The 15325-nt window shown below is 44.4% G+C and overlaps 1 protein-coding gene across 4 annotated transcripts in view; it reads right to left on the bottom strand.

Annotated features, from left to right (window-relative positions):
- The window catches only part of TJP1 (tight junction protein 1), a 166989-nt gene that overhangs the window by 57149 nt on the left and 94515 nt on the right, over window positions 1-15325 (bottom strand). Inside the window, exon 1 of one of the 4 annotated variants that reach the window (XM_071568953.1) lies at window positions 13766-14167. The exons of the other annotated variants lie outside the window; for them this stretch is intronic. Within the exon in view, the coding sequence (XP_071425054.1) occupies window positions 13766-13798 (33 nt within the window). The 5' untranslated portion in view covers window positions 13799-14167. Of the gene's footprint in view, window positions 1-13765; window positions 14168-15325 lie in introns of those variants that run through there. 4 annotated transcript variants of the gene reach the window in all.

The raw sequence follows: 15325 nt of genomic DNA, 5'->3' as shown, positions 1-15325 counted from the left end.
CTACTCCAGTGTAAGTCAGGAGAACACTCAGCATCACAAGCCGTTTGTATCAGTCCACAAAGAGTTATCCAACATGACCAAAAGTAATGCTCTTGCTTGACTGAGCTTCAGTTACTTTCACAGACTTGCTTTCAAAATCAAGAGGCAGAAGAAGAAAGTTTGTGCACTCAACAAGCCCTCACCAAGAAAAATTAAAAATTACTGAGGTATGTAGTGGTTTTAGCTGGGCCTCAAATTAGCAGGCTCAGAGAATCTACGTGGGCTGGGAGAGACAGCTCTCACCTGCCTGGGTAACCCAGGAAATGTTTCATAGCAGATGATGCAAACCTAAGATGTGATGCAGCAGTGGGAGGTGTTTGGGCAGTTCCATCACGGCTGAAGTAAAAGGAGAATGTGCTGCAGCTCTTCTGCTGTGCTGGGCCTTGCTCCTGCTGCTGCTGCTGCCACTTGCCTTTTGTTTGAGTTCAGGGAAGGAGAAATATTTTGTTGTTATACTTTTTCTTTCTTGCAGGGTGTCTTTTAGAGTGCTTATGGATCTAGAGTAATGGGCTTTGTATTAACTGGGGAGTGGGAGGTTATTGCTTGTTATACAGAACTTGTATGTGTTATATTGTAGTTTTCTCTTAATTTTTTCTGTATATGTAGCTTGTTTAAGCATAAACTTAGTTTGAGAGGTTTTTTTCCCTTTCTCTCTTTTCTTGGTAAGAGGAGAGAGGCTCTGACTTGGTATTGAGCAGTTGGCATTTTGCCAGCTCAACCCAAGACAGATATTAAAGAAAGCTACAAATAAACCCAAGTAAATGTATCAAAAATATTGACAATGAAAATGGAGGCATATCTGCACTGTAAGTGACACCAAAAAGCTTTCTCTTGGCAGGTTGAATAGCAGGAGAATGTCATGGCATTTTCAGAACTGCCATTACAGTCAAACTACTGGGGGTCTCCCTGTCTGTAGAGGCCTGAAGAGCTGAGCTACCTTAATGCTCAGCCCTAAGTACCTAATACAGAGACACATCACTGCAATTATCTGCTCCAGCAGTCAGTTTGACACCTTCTAGGAACACAATTAATTATTTTGTTTCTGTGCTTAAGTACAGTGTTCTGATTTTGCACAGATAAAACACACCAAGTGAAGAATCCCAAACCAACCACAACATCAAGACATGCTCATAATGTAACAGTGGATGTTATGACTTCAATTCAACTTTTAATTAAGAATCAACTATGCACTAATACAAGCAGAGACACTACATGCTTAGGAGACAGACTTATGAGAAATGGCTCCTTCTCCCTAAGTCCTCAGCATTTCATCAAGATTAATCCTTGATTTCCAGCCAAGATATGGTGGAGACAAGCACGTAGAATACTTCAGAAGAGGAACTCTGAACACAAAACTAAAAATAGAAGTCTATACATAACTACTGAGAGATGCTACCCATCAAATCCACCTCTTAGCAAGTGTTGCTCATCTGTGCTTAATGGGCAGATGTCTCTTTTGTTTACGCGGCACATTTTTTGAAATGCAGAAGTATGAATGACATTCTGGCTCTTTATCCAACCAGGCTGGAGAAGAAACCGGGTAAGCTCTTGGTTAGCACCTGAAACACCTGATAATTTTGGCAAATGACCTGTTTATCCCAGGTTACAGCTACAGTTCATTCAACTGTTGCCCAAAAAAACTATCAAGTTACATGTCACCAAGAACCAGGTACTGGGGATGGTGGAAGGAGAAGAAAGCAACAAACCTGCAAATTCAGCAAGCCTTAGTTCCCTGACATCCAATCCTGTCAGATCTCGGAAGCTCAGCAGGGTCAGCCCCGGATTAGTCCTTGGATGGGAGACCTCCTGGGCAATGCCGGGTGCTGTAGGTTCTAGTCCTGAGGACTTCACTGGCACTGTCCAAGCTCGCTCGGCCGTGGCAGATGAACCTCAGGACTGAAATGGTGGGGCCAGTTCTGTGCATGCTGAGCCTCACCTGAAATCCACTGCGCAGGCTGGAAGGGCACGTGGGGACAGCCCTGCCCAAAGCTTCCTTCGCGAAGTTTGGCCATACATACAGTTCTTTCAGAGGGACCTCTCCCCAGATGAGTAAGAAACCTCAAGAATTCAGCTCCAGTACACCAGACAAACCTCTTTGATGAGTCAGTTCAATGGAAAAACCTTTCAGGAGGCCACAGTTTGCAGAGAAAACATTCAATCCAGAGTATTCTTTGGGAAAAAAAATCCTGAAGACTAAGTAGTGGAGGATAAACCCAGTGAGAAAGCTGATCAGAAAGATGAGACATGAAAGAGCAGTTCCAGCAAAGACAGCTGTGGCACAGTTTTATCTGTAAAGCCAGAACTCACCAGCAAAGGAAAACTTATGTCAGAAAGCTTTCAAAGCTTGACTGATAACAGCACCTTCACAGTCATGTAATTTCTAATGAATTGTCAGAGAAATTTAAGTGCAGGGAGAGCACCTAAACTTGTACTTCTTGTATCAATTTATTGATTTAGTTGCATCTTTTCCACTGATTTTTGTGGGTTCACCTTCAGAAGTAATTTCTTCTGAAATTGAATCCTGTAAGCCACAGTAATGTTATCAACATGTGTAATTAATGCATCTTTTTTGCCTCACAGTGCCATGTCAGTTGATTTAGATTAACACATTTTGAACCAAGCTGTGGAAAATTCTTTATTCTATAGCAGTGCAACAACAAAAAAAGATCATTTGAATATAAGCAGAAATCAATTTTTTTTGTCCTAACAATTACTACAAAGAGTGCAGACTTTATATCCAGAAGAATAAGAAAATACTCACTATGTAATTAGGTTGTTGTTGTAAAATTATTACTCATTCTATTCCATTCTCTTCACTGCATTGCTATATTGGGAAAAATATTCTACATTCTTCAACAACTTCAAATTTATGTTTTAGTGCACTGTCACTGTGTGCTACGTAATCAAATAGCAAAGGCAATTTAAAGTACACCAGCTGCTTATTCCTGAATATGCACCATTAGTTCAATGTATTTTAGGCACAGGTCATGCACATTTTGCAGTTTCTGGAAGTGCAGCAAACAGGTGAACACCTGTAGCCACACTCCCCCCCAGACAAGAACACAATGGTGCCAATGATGCACGACAGAAGCTCTGTTGGAATTATTAAAATGTTATCCATGATACATTTATACAGTAACAATCAGGTATCTCCACTTTGTTTTTCACCTCTCAGCAGAACTGAACAGAACAAAGATGCTTCAGGTTTGATCCAAACACACTGAACTCAACCAGGCTTAGAATCTGAGGCACAGGCAACCAACAGAATATATTAAATATAAACACGCTCCCTGGAAACAAAGGCTAAATTGTGAATTGCTAAACTTGCCCTTCACAGGTAATGGGCTGCTTTGTGCTTACTTAGGTTAGATGTTCATTTCCCCCAAACATCCAGCACCTTATTTTCAGTGAGAATAAGGATTCTCTGTGTCTTTGGAAAGAAAAAAAAAACCAGTTTATCCTTGTAACAGTCTCTTCAGACTACTGGAATTAAAGATTTTATAGTTTGGACTTATTTCTCCTCTTCCCATGATCCCTGCAAATCAGGTACTACCTGATCTAACAACTATTAATAAAACTAAATGAAAGTAAAGATAGTAAACAAGAAATCAAGTTAGTCTAATATTTACTCATGCTCTAGTCCTGTAGAAGGTGGTACTGGCATAGTTACCAGAGCATCAGACACTAAAAATAAACATTTACTTGTCAAATTCTTCCAATTCTTCACACCAATTCAAGAAAAGACATCAGAGCTCAAACGCCTATACAATAAATGCTACATGGCAGCAAACTGCTTTCCACTGCATTGCTCACTATCAATAAAGGACCATTGTTCTTTTAATCCCTTCCCTCCCCTGCTCTGCCCAGTCACACACACTTTCTTCTCCCTAATCCACCCATTCTTCAAATCCACCACAGGAACTTTTCAAGGCTGCTTGTTTGTGGTAGCCCTGAATAAACCACACAAACCAAACCTCTCACACACACGACTATTTTTGAAGTGAAAATTAACACGAATACAATTTAAATGGAGACAAGTCAACATTTGGGCCCAGATAAGAACTGGGTGTGTAGTCAGCAGGGAAGAAACGTTGTTACAGAACACGGGGGCTGAAAGCACGGCATGAGAGCTGGCTTTGTCCACGGGCAGGGGCCTGAGTGCCCATCAGTCAGCAAAGGCATTTTTAAAACAGCTGCATCAAAGCTTTCTGCAAGTTAGTCAGCATGTGACAGGCCAGCACATTACAGCAGTGCCACAGCAAGCTCTGCATAACAGGAGTGCTCCGAGTGACCTGAAAGGTCAGTGTTTTCAAGCATCCCAGTAATCTGTAAATTGCCTTGGCTTATCGCTTGCAAGCAACATAATTACATCGCTTGAAGGGCTGGGACAGTGCAGACAGATTTTAGGTATTATGTTTTGGGCAGCTCCATACTAACCTCCACACAGAAAGCATAGCCAAGAAATACAGACTAAAGCAAAAACTATTCAAAAAAGGAATATAAAAACATGAAAAAGTCTGCTCTTCTCATAGAGGGGAAAACTACTTACTAAGTTTTGTAACATTGTCTATAGTAGATTATCGAGCAAAAATATCTTTGAGGGGTTTTCTGTTTCTCTAATAAGTGTTTCAAAATGTTTAAAGTTGTTTTCCGTAAATCTGACTATTAAACACAGTGAGACTGCAACTACTACTGAATAAATTAAAAGGTCCTGTTCCAGAAGTTAAAAGGTAGAGCAACCAAAATGCAATTTCATACTAAGGGTTTAGTTTGCTTTGAAAAATAATACTTTCTATCCGAGAAAAGAAAAATTATTACTGCCAGCTATAAACATCCTGAGCAATTTCCTCACAGCAAAGCAAGGCCAGTCATTGACTTTATTAACAGATTTTTCTACAAATAGAAAAGAAAAGTTGGATCCCTCAGTCAATTAACCTCACAAGATTAAAAATGCACCATTCAGCTGCCTACAGCTCAATCAGAAAGAGGCAAACTATTAGAAGCACTCTGTGATTGATTCCTGTGCCCCTGTGCTGTCCCACCCCACAGCACCCACTCCCAGCCTGAGCCCAGGGCTCAGCAGCAGCACCTGCACCGGCAGCTCCCACAGCTCAGTCCACCCTGCCCAGCACATCACTGGCTGCTTTCCCTGCCACTCTACCACTAATAAATCTAGTTCTAGTGAATTCAAACATTCACCATACACACAGAAGGGACTAAAACCAGGGACAAATATAAAGAACATGGTAAAAATTCTAAATTTTATTTTACTCATAGAGAAGAAGGGGGGAAAAAAGCCTATGCACTATTTCTCTGACTGCTTGCTTTCATTTGAAGTACTTTTATTATCAGTAACTACTTAAGGCATGGCTGATTTTTTTAAATGGAGATAGTAAATGCAGCCAGAAGTTCAGGCTAGCAAGAGACACGCTGCAGAAGCATCACATTCAAGTTTCAAAGGCATCTGCTGCCTGTTTAAGATGCAAACACAACTTGAACTGCAGGACACAGATCTCACATTACTGTAAACCAAACTAAGTTTACAGGCAAAAAGATACTCCAAGCATTAGCAACTATACAGTTAAAAGGTGCCCTCATAATGCTGGAATAAGAAAGGAAAAAAACACCCAACAGCACTGGTTATTTTAAAGGAGCAACGATCTCAGCAACTCCCAACCACTGGCTTCTTACAGTTGCTTACACATCTTCCCAAGATAAAGAAACATTTACTGATTGCAGATAAACACAAGTAAGAAAAACCTTTTACACTGGCATTGGTTTATTTCAAATGAATCACCTCTGACCTCAAAGGCTAAGAGAGCTCTTCAAAACTAAAAATCAAATATACACCTAATGTTTCAACCTCTGTCCCCAAAACTCGTCTTCACATGCAGGATGGGCAGCAGTGAAATCAGCCAAGGCACAAACAAGTGCTTTTCAATCTAACTGGTGCTACTGCACCCAAGTAATGTAAAATACAGCAGCCAACAGCTCTAAGCCAAATATTCAGAGTTCCATACTGACCAGGTGTTCAATAGATCCCCTAATTTAAACTCAGCAGTTTCCTGGGCAGTTCTAGGGCAGATTTATCATCCCAACTATCAACAATAAACAAACTACAAGAAACTACATAAGAAGGATTGGGGAAAAAAGCCAACATACTATAGAGTGTTTCTACAGCACTGTATCTGATTCAGATGAAACATCTTCTTGGTTCAAGCCATGAACAAGACTTTATAAACCTGTATACCTTTCTTGTATTCCTTAGCTAAAGGCTCCCTCTTTTAGGAGCATTAATCCAATCTACATTATCCATAGAGTGCAAACCCCAATCAAAATGCAAGTCCATTTAGTTCTCTCAGATGAGATTACCCTCCAGGAATTTCATAGCTGGGTTATTAACAGAGAGGTTTATCCTGTATGCAATGGCCAATCACTTTCCACAACTTCATTTTAATTTTGAAGGAAACACAAGTTCTTTTGTCAGAAAGCCATGCCTTCAAGCTTGGCTTTAAGATCTTAATACCCACTGCAAAAAACTATTTCAGGGAGTCCAGGCTTATAGGGAAAGCCTGGAGCTTTTTCACCTAACATTATGCTGGAAACCTAATTCATGTGGAGGCATTCTTGGACAAAAGAGCATTTTTTCCAAATAACCTGTAGGAACAATGCTGGGTCGAATAAGATTAAAAGGTTTTTTAACAAGCACCTTGTGCTAAGAGGGTTAACATGATCTGGCCTTCTTCCAGACTTCACTGTGGCCAAGCCAGTCATCTAAAATGAACATGAACTATGTATTTATTATGAGTCTTGGAATTTGTTCAGATAAACAATACTTGGCATAGTTAGCTCCAGGTACTATCCTGATCCCATACGATTTAGAACTGAATAATTATTTGATACCACATTTCAAGTAGCACCTCAAAGTTACTCCTGGAGTTCTACAGTTACAGCCATTCCAATTGTTACTTTCTACAAGAACCAGTGAATTTTCAGATGACATAATTAATACTTATTACATTTTCAATGAAGGTGAAAGCAGCAATGTCCATATACTTCCCAATGGGCTATTTACTTTTTCTTTAATTTAAGACTTTAAAATACATTTTTATACATTGCTTTATAGCAGTATGTGTCAGGTCATTCCTTTTGCAAACTCCTATCACCACTGCTGTAATTTAAAGTAATAGAAAAACTGACATCACTGTTCAAATTTCACAATCTGTCCTGTTTCATTATGCTATTGCTTCTAGTTATAATTTAAGGTTATTACTTCTTTTTAATTAACTCTACTTAAAAAAATTGAGCAGCATCTCTTCAGCCTCAAGTCACTTCTTAAAACTTGAGTGTTATTGAAGTTCCTGATTACCAGAACTGAGTCATTCCTGCAGCAGGAGCACCACCGGTAGCGGTGCTGCTCTAGAGAAAACAACCACCCAGGTTTGTAGGGAAGGGCAGTGGATGTTATTCCAGCCACACCAACTCTTCTCCAGGAGTGACATCCCAAAGCTGGACCACCACACGCTCTCAAGAGTACAAACCAGCCTCTACTCACCTTGCTCACTCTATGTCCCACCTGGGTACATCCTAAGGAAGAGTCACCAGCCCAGAGTGTGAAGAGCTGCAAACGGTCCGTTTAACAGTTACAAGCAAAGTTTTAAGCTGGATACATAAAATGGGGCCATCTGTTAAAGCGATTGCTGACCCAGTGGGGCAGAGGGGAAGACACTGTACTGGATTCAGTTCAAACTGCAGGAACTGCTTATACAATCCCAGGGGATCATGAGTTGAAACTAATTACTGCCTGTTTAGGAGGGGTGGGGAGAATATTTGATAATGAAGTTCCTAAGAAGAGCTCCAATGTAAAAGGCAGCAGTGAGGAAGACAGAAGGCTGCTCTTCAGTGCAGCACTTACTGGGAAAAGCCTTGGAAAGCACAAAGAAAGTGCCTATTTGTGCTCAATTCCTATTTTCAGCCTATCAGTACTTTGGATATGTGGGGGTGGAGAGACAAAAAGACCATCAGAGCCATAGCAAGTTCTGTTATTGCTTTCTCTGCTATGGAAAATTAACCAAACACCCTATGATGAGTTATGCAGACCAAAAAAGGTCACAGTACATTTTCCCACTTCTCCCAAGAAGGGGAACTTCTCCAAGGCAACACTCCCTACCACTATCAACTCACTGAATTTAGGCTGCCCTCCCCCACCACAAAAGGGAAGAACATCTGTTTATAATGGATTAGGAAACAAGAATCCTATTAGAGATTACCAAATACTCTTGAGAAAATAAATACTATTTTAACATACAGCTAATATTTCAACTTTTAGCACCAACAATACGGTTAATTTTTCCAAGTGTCCAAATAAATCCTGATGTGTGTATGCAGGAAAGAACCAGAAAGAGCTATGGAAGATCCTACAGAGTGAGGAACAGCAAACATAAGCCAAGTGCTCAGGCATGCACATACTGGGGCTGTTCTCCATCTCTGCAGCAAGACATCTACAGAACTCAAACAGTCCACAGCGCTTGGGGCTTACAGAGTTATCCAAGGATGTAACACAGTAGGAAAATCTCATGGATAACCAAGCAAAGTCCTGGACAAGTCACCACACTCGTGGCCTCAGCAGCGCTTGCTGTCCTGCAGGACCCAAGGTACCCACACTGGCCCTACAACATTCAGCTCAGCGTGGCCCTCCATTTCCTCAGAGCCTTCACTGAACAGCCACAGCCACTTGAAACAAGAGCATCCCTGCTGTTTGTGAGTGTACAGTGCATATTTGAATAATCAGCCCCGAAAATAGCGTAATTATAAGACAAGACAATGTTTTCATTTCAGGACTTTTTGGACTCAGCATAAATACACTGAAGAGAACCATGGAATTCATTTTAAGACTTCCCTGCGGCTGTTTGCTTAATCAGTACACTCACTGAAGAAGTCATTAGCAATATATTTGCCTGAGAAAACACTGAGCATAGTTTGATATTAATTTTTGTTGTATTTATACCATAATAACAAGGAAAAATTTGTTATGTAAATGACCAATGTCTTTTTTAACCCACAACAAAAACTTAACAATAACCATTGGCTTCAAACACTATCCCTTAACTGAAAGACACTCAGAATTTTACAGAGTTCTAAACCAAACGTTGGGCCTAATAATTGTGACATGGACAGGCATATGGTTTTACTGTCCCCACACTGTGACTGTAATCAGGTTTTTCCCACTGCCCTGGTGTAGACAAGACGTGGCCTTTCCTCTGTAGAGGCCAGGAGAACAAAACAGAAGAGGATCCTGTTTCCCACTGCATGGCCTCTACCAAAGGGGTGAGCACTCAGGTCCTTGGTCAGAACCCCACCAACTTTGATATAAAGCCTTTGGATGAGAGCTGTGACCTAAGATAGCAACACTTTTGCATAGCATTTGAAGTAATAAACCCAAAATATTTAGCACAATTCAGAGCTTGAGCAGTACACTGGTTACAGCTCTGTTCCCAACTCAGTACCTTAGGCTGAGGATTTAATAACAAGGATTTACATGATAGCCCAGGTTTTGACAACAATGGTCTATTGCAGTGTCAACACAGACATATATTCAAGCTCAATGACCACTTTTGACTTCAAAAACTTATTTAAAGTATCATGTTTTGTCCTGCATGGTATCTCTTCTCATAGAATGTAACTGAAGTGAAATGTGCACATCACATACCTATGATGTACAATAACCTGTTTCTAGACGTTTTGCCTGACACAAAGATTATCCAGCTGGTCAGTGATAAGGTCTTACAGATTTTCCACTCTATAAAGGTGGAACCAGTTGCCAGGCACACTCAGATTTCCAGCTCTGTTTACATTACAGTAATCTTTATGGTGCACATTGAACCAGAAGCAAACTCCAGAACACACTCCATAATGACCTACAGAGTGTGGAGCTCACAGCTCTTCTCATACTGCAATCAAATTCATACTGAAAAATGCACCTCAAGTAAAACCAAATCCTCAGTCACTTTCCCATACATACTTTCTATGTATTTATTTCTTTGTTTTTACAGTTGAAGAATCTCACCAACAACTGGAGAACTGATCTAAGTCTACAATGTTCATGTAGAGACTTACATGGGAAAAAAAAAATACTGTTCCAAACTTAACTATCTCACAGATCACATTAAAAAACACTTAAAAAGCCTCCATATACATCCTCTGCAAGAAACAAATACATTCCTGTCTCCAAGTAAGATTTTTGGGTAGAATGCCAGCCTACATTTATGAAGACCACAGGCCATTCCCTCCAGAATAGGCAACCAAAGAGTCCTTGCCATCAGCATGTCTTGAACCATTAACATGATCATGTTCTCAACTCCTGATGCAAAATGTAGTTACCAGATACATACCTGGAGCTAGAAAACCAGTTAGAATACCCAAAATTCAATTAATTACAGGACTGAGGTGAAAGACTGGGAAATATCCTTCATGAATGTATTTAGAACTAGAAGGAAGGCGCCAGAACTCAGGTTCTGCAAGCAAAAAGGCTCCAGGATTCAGCAAGTCCTGGCCCCACATTTACTATTTAAAAGCTTTTTGTTTTGGTTTGTTTGGTTTTTTTCCGAATGTGGACTATAATTGATACCCAGCTGAAAGGTAGAAAGCTTCATAACCCATTGCTAAGCCCCTGACACACCATTCCCACAGCATCCCTCAGCATTGCCCAAACACATCAGAGATCAGGCCCCTCACATTTTGCAAAACCAGCCCCAGCCAGATCAGACTGCAAGCAAGACTTCAATCCTCTCACCATGTTCTATTGTGTGCTACCAACAGCTACAACAAGCAGGTAACACCTTAAATAAAACCACATTCTTTTACAGCATAGCAGGGAAAAAGCTAAGTAATCAAAACTGAAGGGCAGTGAAAGACTGTTTGTTAAAGGCTGTTGATAATAGGGTGGAACACAATCAATCACAGCAGCCGAGATTCCCTCATGCACAAATAAGAATTATTCAGCTAATGCTTTTTTATTCCCCCTCAAGTGTGCCCAGATAAATGTGGACATGGACTCAAGGCTCAAAGGGGTGTATTAAGTAACTATTAAGACAAGACCATTCATAGAATCATAGAATCGATTGGGTTGGAAAAGACCTCCAAGATCATCGGGTCCAACCCTTGGTCCAACTCCAGTCCCTTTACCAGATCATGGCACTCAGTGCCACGTCCAATCTGCATTTAAAGATCTCTAGGGATGATGAATCCACCCCCTCTCCGGGCAGCCCATTCCAATGCCTGATTACTCTCTCTGTAAAAAATTTTTTTCTGATATCCAACTTAAATTTCCCCTGGCAGAGCTTAAGCCCGTGCCCCCTTGTTCTATTGCTGAGTGCCTGGGAGAAGAGACCAACCCCCACCTGGCTATAACTTCCCTTCAGGTAGTTATAGACAGTGATGAGGTCACCTCTGAGCCTCCTCTTCTCCAGGCTAAACAACCCCAGCTCCCTCAGCCTCTCCCCATAGGACTTGTGCTCCAGTCCCTTCACCAGCCTTGTTGCTCTTCTCTGGACCCGCTCCAGCATCTCAATATCCTTTCTGATTCACAGAGGTTTATTTTAAATGCATTACAACCCCAAAAACGAGAAACCAGACACCATGTCCAAAGGGGTGACTGAAAGAAGCAAGATCTGAAACTTGAACACTGAAGTCCTCCAACACTTTGGCATTTCAAAAATATTTTTAATCTTTCCATCTATAACTTTAATGGACAGTGGCCCAGGAACTAATGGCTGAAGTACAAATAACTCTGTGCATCTACTGAAAGCTGTTCTGTTCTGACAAGGAAATTCACATGAACTGGATGCATCAGATTCTAGTCTCCAAAGCCATTTCTGTGATCAAGATCAAAAAGAAACAATTTTGATAAAAAGGTATTACAGCTGTACTGTAAGAACTTACACTGACAAAGTGACAAGACTCACAAAATCCATTTTCCCCCTGATGTTTATGCTATGTTGAATACATGACTTCTGTAAGTCTGAAAGCACAGCAGTGAAGAGTGAAACCAAAGTGAGACTATATTTTGCAACATCCTTAAATTAACATACCTTGCAGTATAATTAGTTTGGCTGATATTGCACACATGTAGGCAAAGGGCCAACGTGATATGAACCATGAGCAGGAAGAGTTTCAAATAACTCCAAATTTACACCAGTCTACAATTAATATAGACACTACTTCTGTATTTAGAATTAGAAAAAACTGTAAGACAGTGCATGCATATGTGAAAGGCAGCATTTATCCACAGTCTCACAAAAGAGACTGTGTATTTTAAGAGAGCATTTTGAACTGGAAATGAGAACCTTACACTTTGATTTAAAAGAAAATCTGCAAAATTTAAGTTGATGCCACTTCTCACAATTACTGGCATTGCAGAACTCTAAGACAACATTTACCTTCAACTCCTGTTTGTTGTTAATACAAAGGCATTTGAAAGGGTTTAAAACTCCGTTTTATCTGTCTCCACAGCTAGGCAATGCCACCAGGGAGAAACATTACCCCAAATAAGTTACTGCTCCCATCACACATATTTATTATTGAAATGTGTGCAGATATATGTTAAAACGTAATAAAGTATCTCTGAAAGCATACGTAGGAGAGGCATCAAACTCACTAGGTCAACACTAGCTTTAAGTCTTTTAAATTCCACTCTGGGAGCTGAAGTTGCCTTGAAAACGCCTCCAAAGTAAGACTTCAGGATTGATAAAATCGCCAGCTAACAATACCGTACAACTATAGTAAGTTTTCTTGTTACTCAGTGCCTCGAGTACTGAAGTTTTTCTGAAGCAATGCGGTAAGGTGTGCATTTTGCCTCAGCCTGGAGAATATCGCTCCCGAATAAGTGCATACCAGTAAGTGACATCAGACCGAAACCACAAAGTTTCACTCGAAAGCAAACACCACCAAGCCGAGCTCCGGCAGCACCAGCAAACACACCACGGCAACTCGTCGCGCTGAGGCCACAGCGACTACTCAGGCGCCACAAGCTAAAAACGAGTTCGAAATTCAAACTCAGACTAGTTTCAAAGCAAGCCTTTAATTTCACACGGAGGAGAAATAACCTGTTGAGCGTTCCGAACTCCACCTCTTGCCCCGGGGGCCGCTCGGCGTTACTCACGGCGCGCAGAGCCGGGAGAGGTCAGAGTACACACCCCGCGCTGTGCACCTGCACCGCCAACACCTACGGTCAGGTGGAGGGCCGGCACAAGTTTCTGGAGGATTACCGCCGCCCCAAAGCTGTTTACCGCATGTCAGCAACAATCAGCCCCGACTGATTCAGCAGCCACAGAAAAATCCTGCAGTACTGGACTCTCCCGGTTAAACCTTTCTTAATTGCTCCCCAGCTCCAGCCGGGAACAAAAGGGCATGGCCAGCGCACCGGCGGGAGCGCGGGGGCTCCTCCCCGGGGCACGGCCCGGTTCCAGGGCCCGTCCCGCCGCCGGGGCCCCGCGCCCAACACCCAACAGGTGGGGCGGGGGCTGCGGGCCGGGCCGGGCCGGGGGGCTGCGAGCCACCTGCGAGGAAAGCGCCCGGGAGGGTCCGGCCGCCTCGCCCCCCCGCTCGGCCCGCTGCCCTCGCTGCCCGCGCCGCCGGGGATGAGCCACGGCCGCCGGGGCAAGGGGAGAACCGCGCCGGGGGTGCCGCGGGGATCGAGCGCGGGGGGAGCGCCGGGGCCGAGCCTTACCTTCGAGGGAGCCGCCGCGGCCCTGGCAGACATTTTGTCTCCTTCTCTCCCCCGGAGCCGGGCGAGCGTGTGCGCGCCTGCAACTCCTCAGGCCGGGGGAGAGAAACTCGGCGCCGCCACCCGCGCCTCACGCAGCCGCCCGAATAAACATCCCAGGGCGCGGGGGGGAGGAGGAAGAGGAGGGCGGCGGGGAAGGGGCGGGGACGGGGGAGGAGGGCCAGATGAAGGAGGAGGAAGGGGAGCGGGGGCTCAAGTTTGGTAAAAGTGCGGAGGCTCTCCCGCGGGGCCGGGGCCGGGGCCGCCGCGGGGCGCAGAGCGCGGGAGGGGCCGCGCTGCCCCGGGCCGGTCCGCTCAGCCCACCGCGTGCCGCTCCCCCCGCGCCGCCTCCGCCATGTCCGACCGCCGGCACGGCCCGGCCCATCCCAACCCGCCGCGGGGGGACCCGCCGCCCCAACGCCGCCGCCTTCCCCGCCCCAGCGCCAGACCCGGAGCCGCGGGCAGTGGCGGAGCGGCGAGGGCGGAGCGGCCCGTGGCGGCCCCGCGGGGCTCGGCTGGGCTTGGCGCGGTGCGTGGCCGCCCGCGGGGCTCGGCCGCCGGCGGGCTCCCCCGCGCCATGGTCGGGGCGGCGGGGGCCGAGCGCGGCCGGCGAGGCGCAGCCTATGGGAGCGCGGGGGGCGTTTGAACCGCGGGCAGCGGAGCAGGCCGGGCCGGCACCGCCCCGGGGCTGCGGGGATGGGGCGCTGCGGGACGGGCTGCGGGACGGGCTGCGGGAGCCGAGCGGCTGCGGGGACGGGGCTGCCGCCGGACGGGGCCGCTCCGGGGGCTCAGCCGCTCCGGGGGCTCAGCCACTCCGGGGGCTCAGCCGCTCCAGGGCTCAGCCGCTCCGGGGGCTCAGCCACTCCAGGGGCTCAGCCGCTCCAGGGCTCAGCACAGCCCCCGCTGCGCTCGCGTCGGGGCGAAGGAATTTTCGCCCCCTGGAAGCGGCCGCGGCACTGAGATGAGATGAGATGAGATGTCGATCAGCGCGGGCTCAAACCTTCTCTTGCGTTTGCCCATTGTTTTAAGGGGCGGGACATCAGTTTTCAAGTTCCTTAATTGTACATTTTGTTCTTGAGATAAAAGCAATAAAGACACAAAAAGAAAACAACTTGGGAGATTTGATTTGCTCTCAGGTGGTGACTGCATAGCCTTAGCATTTCCTATAGCACCACGAACTGCTGCCTGTGGCTTGGAAAAATAAACTCTTCCCAGTATTTTAGGCACTGCGATTTTAAAAGTATTTATTTAAGCACTAAGAGAAATACTGCAAACTTTTTTTTCCATTTAGAAAGAAAGGCTTTTAAAAGATGCCGTTTTACTTTTGGGAGGTGGGTGTCTGATGCATATTCTGTCCAGTTATGAAGCTGGAGTTTCTTCTGGGGTAGCTCATGCCACATAAAGCTGAGCACATACTCCCAAATGTAGGACCAAGACGTAAGTTAAACCAACAACTTCTAAAAGAATCACCCACTCATGTGCTTCAAACCTGAGTGAAAAGATGCCACGCTCTGTGCATTAGCC

This window comes from Pithys albifrons, chromosome 13 (assembly GCF_047495875.1).
Source record: "Pithys albifrons albifrons isolate INPA30051 chromosome 13, PitAlb_v1, whole genome shotgun sequence".
In the NCBI taxonomy this organism is placed as follows: Eukaryota; Metazoa; Chordata; class Aves; order Passeriformes; family Thamnophilidae; genus Pithys; species Pithys albifrons.
This window is presented reverse-complemented; position numbering and strand designations above follow the sequence as displayed.